A 5,750-nucleotide genomic window follows, 5' to 3' on the forward strand; every position below is an offset into this window, starting at 1 on the left:
GCGGAAACATTTTTTTTTGTATTCTTTGATGACCAGAAAGTTCAAAAGAACAGAATTGACTTAAAAAAATTCAAATTTCTATTTTTTTTTTATTTAATTAACAAACAATTAAAAGATTTTCACTGTCATGAAAATAGGCTTTATTTTCTTTATGCAAAATGTAAGTTCATATTTCTACCTTTCGATCATGGAGTAAAATATAACCTTTTTATATTTTAATTGATTTCTGTCTCTTCATAATTTCACTTTCTTTCAGTTCTTTCTTTCAACATAACACACAAACCGTCTGAACCTGCGCCTACTTTATATATACGCAACATATTTATCATTTCCCAAAATCCTTATCAACTTCCTGTTACCTTTTCACCTCCACCGTCTCTCTCTCCACCTTTCCTCACCCGTCTGACGGCGAGATTTTCACCCTGCATTCGAAGCTCTTCATCATCGTGATGTGTCCTCGTGTTTCTAAAGCTCCCACAACACTTCATGCTGTTGTGACATGCTTTGTGTGTTGCTGATCGATGAGATGTCTCCCTTTGCTTGCTCTCCCCGTTCCTCTTTCACCGCCGGCCCCGAGGCCGTGTTGCACTCCTCCTAAAGTGTGCTCCGTTGAGTTGCTTTCCGACGCTGGTACTTAGGAGACTTTGAAGTTTCGCTCTTTGGGGGCCTAACGGGTTTCACCAATTTCACATCCTGATCCAAAGAGAATTTCTTTTTTGGAGAGACTGTTTGCGGAGGCCACGCTACAGACATTTTGTTAGGGCTCTGATCGGGTTTATTTGCTTCTTTTTCAAACACGTCTGACAGTGAGCACATGCTACTTTGTGAAAGTGAATATCTCCAAGCCGATGCGTCATGGTCTGTATTCCCTGCATCCCGAACGCCCAGTAATTCCCTTTGCAACCCTTGTCCAAATCCATCCTCGAAATTCCCTTTAGACTTGAAGAGTTGTTTATAATGTGGATGGCAGTATAAATGTCCATGGAGAGAGACAAAATTTCCAAGGCTGTCAGACAAGAAGTTTCATAATTCATAAATCACAGAAACTATATAGAGCTGTCTGCATTCACACAGTTTGTAAATGAGAACTGCATTGCAAGCTTTCCATTTGAATGGTTTTATGCAGGATACTTTATCTTAGAGTTGCAAATAATGGTACTCTATGCAAAAAAAATCATTTAGAATGGATTATGTTGGAATACTTGCATTGTTAGATGTACAAGAATATTTATGTTAATGCTAAATATGATAAATTGTCTGTTTATGCTCCTTTTTAAACACAACAATACACACTAGAAACTCGTCACAACAATGTTAGGGTGTTCTGTTGCTAGGGTAGACATGACTCGGGTCCATCTATAGGAATCTATGGAATTTGTATCATCGTGCAACAGGGGAAAATCTGATTACTTTAAAGAATAATTCACCCAAAAATGAAAATATGCTGAAATTTTGGATGGCCTCACCCTCAGGCCATCCAAGATGTGGATAAGTTTATTTCTTCATGGGAACGTCTTCACTTGCTCAGCAATGGATCCTCTGCAGTGAATGGGTGCCGTCAGAATGAGAGTCCAAACAGCTGATAAAAACATCACAATAATCCACAACTAATCCACACTGCTCCAGTCCATCAGTTAATATCTTGTGAAGTGAAAAGCTGCATGTTTGTAAGAAACAAATCCATCATTAAGACGTCTGACTTCAAAATGTTGCTTCCAGCTAAAATACGAGTCCTCAATCCATATAATATTGTTTTCTCCAGTAAAAAAATCGTCTCGTCTGAATCATGAGAGAAATGCACAGATTAAGTACTATTAGTTCTAAACAAATATACTGGTAGATTTTGATGTGAGAGGAAAACAGGGGATGGACTTTTTCACTGGAGGAAGCATTTGTATGGATTATTGGCTCATATTTTAACTAGAAGTAACGGTTTGTAGTTAAAAATCTCTTCTTACAAATATGCAGCTTTTTGCTTCACACGACATTAACTAATGGACTGGAACAGTGTGGATTACTTGTGGATTATTGTGATGTTTTTATCAGCTGTGAGCAAATTTTCATTTTTGACTGAAACTCCTAAGTATAAGCAATATTGATCAAATATCATATTACAATATTTGATGACATACCTCAATTTGTTATTGCAGTGCTCACAGAAAAAACAGGATTTATGGAACTTCTTTTTGTCGGCTATCAGGCCTTCCATGGGGTAAACCCTCTTCTTGCACACCGCACACATCTCCGACTTTGGAACTCGAATCTGGCAAGATGGCAAAAGATATTCAAGTTTTAGTCAATTCAGTTATTCCCACGCATCACTTTGCCAAACACCCAGTCCTCCATCTGGGCAATGCAGGCAAATCACATCGAACAACATCCACTACTGCAATGTAAGGTTATTGGCAAGTTTGTTAACAACAGTATTAGTGAAAGACATGTTCAGACACAATAATACATCAAAGCATTAATACTCCTCAAATCTGGAGATAAAGAATGACACCTGAGGTCTTTAACATGAATATGACAAAATGTATAGTTTAATCTAAATAAAATTTGATTCTTTACACTCTAAAAAAGATGGGTTATTTGCAAAATTTCTTTCATTGCTCATTTTATTAAACCATTTTCATAGTGTTTTTAGGTAACCCACCGTGCTAGGTTAGTTTAATAAAACATGCATACTGTTCAATAGGCACCCAATGCTGGGTTACCATTTGTTTTTAATCTAGCCTTCTATTCCCCCCTCCCCCCTCAGCTGAGTGTATAGAAGTCTGAATAACAATTGGGTTATAATTTTTGGAGTTATTTTGGGAAATGAAATAATCCTGCAAACTCAGACGGTCTCTAAAAAGAAACAAACAAACAAAAAAGCTACAAGTTGCAGTTTCTCAGGTCACACAGAGAAACAAAAATCAGGCTTTGTTTTCCTTCGTTCAGTGTTCTGAATCAATCGCTAAAACATTTTGCTTTTAAAGTACATTTGATTCTTGCAGCACTCTCAAATGCAAATGAGACGGAGATGAATGGCAATTATGGAGAAAGCACTCAGTGTTATTGAGATATTTGAAATTCTAAGCTGATAAACTGTCCTTTTGAATCTGTGATGGTGCTGCAAGCGAGATTAAGCAGAAAGCAGTTCTGACTGGCTAAAAAACAGCGTAGGCTGCTCCCCAGACTGTGATTTCTCAGGACACTTATTTCAGTGATATGTGGTAGATGTGTGGTATTCCAAAAAATACAATTATATCAATAAATAAATATAAATAAAATAAGATAATAATAATAATAATAATAATAATACAGTTAAATATAAATAAACAAAAAAAGGGTGAAAAAATTAAGGACATCTATTTTAGTTATATATCAGATAGTATGAACAAATGTATGCATTATATTCAATAAATAAATAAATAAACAAACAAACTAACTAATTAATTAATTAGAGAAAAAAATAAAGGACACCTATTTAGATCAACTCAAACTTAATTGAAAACAAACTTCAAACTCCTTTAAACTCAAGTTAAATGTTCAGCTATTAACATGCAAATAACTGTCACATTCACATTCAGTGAAACAATTGTTCACATTCACTGTTCACATTCACATATGGCGCTTTTCCACTGCGTGGTACGACTCTGCTCGGCACGGCTCAGTACGGTACGGCTCGGCTCGGTTTGCGTTTCCACTGCAGTTTAGTACCACTTTAGAATGGGCGGGATTATTCACATGTCGTTAGTTGCGCCGCCTATACTGCCGCAACTCCTGAAAAACTTTCTCATTCCGTGTGCCGTACCGTGCCGTACCATGCAGTGGAAAAGCACCAATACACGTTTACTCATCTAAATGTGGACTTGTCACCTGGGGAAAGACATAAGTTAGAAACACACAGATTGACCCGGTAATGTACCTCAGAAGTTTTGCAGTAGCTTGCTGTTAAATTTCATTCCCATCATGCACTGCAGGCATATTTACCCAGCACAGCAGTCTCGGTTTGATGCACAAGCAGGCGGCTTGGCTCTCTCACCTGTGACACCTAAGCTTTTGAACACACTCTCACTTTCTGTCCACGTTTTATGGAAGTTCTTCATCAGTTCCTCTGCAGAGGCCTCAGGTGACACCTTTACCTCTGACGTCTTTTTCTTCACAGCATCAGCATAGGAAAATGGCACCCGTTGCGTCGCAACATTTTGAGTGTGCGTGGAAACCATTGCGGGGCTTCTTGATCCGATAATTTTAGTGCCGAACTCATCAACAGAAGAATAATGTTCAGTGACTGTTTCTGTCTCTGAAAAGCCTGTTGGATCAACAGACTTGTCTACTTTCACATCTATATTTAAAATTCTAAGCTGATAAACTGTCTTTTTTGATTCTTTGATGGTGCTGCGAGCGAGAGTAGGCAGAGAGCATTTCTAAGTGGCTAAAAAGAGTGTAGGCTGATCCCCAGACTCTGTGATTTCCCAGGACACTTAGTTCAGTGATATGTGTGAGATAGTATGAACAAACACACGTGTGGTATTCCAAAATAAATAAATAATTATAAAATAATAATACAATTTAAATAAATAAATACATGAATGAATTATTAAATGTGTGGCATACCAAAACAATTAAAAAAAAAATTGTAAACGTTAAAAAAGGAAATCTGTTTGTCACACTCTATAAATAAAATTGTGTTAAAAAAATTAAATGTAAATTAGAAAAATAAATAAATACATTTATTTATTTAAAACTTTAAACTCAAACTTAATTCGAAACTTAAACTTCAAACTCTTTTAAACTCAAGTAAAATTTTCAGCTATTAACATGCAAATAACTGCGATGAGTCACATTTGTTTTATAACTGTCACATTCACATACACATGTACTCATCTAAATGTGGACTTGTCGACAAAGACAAAAGTTAGAAACACACACAGTTTGACCCAGTAATGTACCTCAGAAGTTTTGCAGTAGCTTGCTGTTAAATTTCATTCCCATCATGCACTGCAGGCATATTTACCCAGCACAGCAGTCTCGGTTTGATGCACAAGCAGGCGGCTTGGCTCTCTCACCTGTGACACCTAAGCTTTTGAACACACTCTCACTTTCTGTCCACGTTTTATGGAAGTTCTTCATCAGTTCCTCTGCAGAGGCCTCAGGTGACACCTTTACCTCTGACGTCTTTTTCTTCACAGCATCAGCATAGGAAAATGGCACCCGTTGCGTCGCAACATTTTGAGTGTGCGTGGAAACCATTGCGGGGCTTCTTGATCCGATAATTTTAGTGCCGAACTCATCAACAGAAGAATAATGTTCAGTGACTGTTTCTGTCTCTGAAAAGCCTGTTGGATCGACAGACTTGTCTACTTTCACATCTTTGCACACAAGCAGAGGGGAGCTCAGCTGGGAGCATTGTTCCCTCTCAGGAGGAAGCTCAGGCTTTGAACCTTCAGAAGCAATTTCACTCACTCTTGACTCCTGTTCCTCCTGTTTGTTTTGTAGCTCTTTGATGGGGGAATTTTGCGATCTGCCATTGGAACGTGGTGGGAGATTCCACAATTTCGGACTTCTTTCCTGTTACCGGCACCATGTGAGGCACCGGATCAGGCGAGGCACCGCGGGAGAGCGTAGCTGTGACATTTCTGAGTCGCGTCAGACTATCTGCACGGCTTGAGGGTGAAGGGGAGGCCCTGCTTAAGCGAGAGCTTGGCGTCTCAGATCTGCGTGGAGGAGGTGTTGGTGGCGTTGGGGAAGGCAAGGGTGCTGGT

General features: G+C 38.5%; 1 protein-coding gene across 1 annotated transcript in view; it reads right to left on the reverse strand.

Moving 5' to 3' along the window:
- Positions 1 to 283: 283 nt before the first annotated feature.
- LOC107677899 (xin actin-binding repeat-containing protein 2-like) overlaps positions 284 to 5,750 on the reverse strand; it is a 61,280-nt gene continuing 55,813 nt past the window's right edge. Inside the window, exons 14-16 of the mRNA XM_016472967.1 lie at positions 5,055 to 5,429; positions 2,133 to 2,263; positions 284 to 1,006 (exon numbers count right to left, since the gene is read on the reverse strand). Coding sequence (XP_016328453.1) covers positions 2,172 to 2,263; positions 5,055 to 5,429 — 467 coding nt within the window. The 3' untranslated portion in view covers positions 284 to 1,006; positions 2,133 to 2,171. The remainder of the gene's footprint in view (positions 1,007 to 2,132; positions 2,264 to 5,054; positions 5,430 to 5,750) is intronic.

Source organism: Sinocyclocheilus anshuiensis, unplaced genomic scaffold (genome assembly GCF_001515605.1).
Source record: "Sinocyclocheilus anshuiensis isolate Anshui unplaced genomic scaffold, SAMN03320099.WGS_v1.1 scaffold164, whole genome shotgun sequence".
Classification (NCBI taxonomy): domain Eukaryota; kingdom Metazoa; phylum Chordata; class Actinopteri; order Cypriniformes; family Cyprinidae; genus Sinocyclocheilus; species Sinocyclocheilus anshuiensis.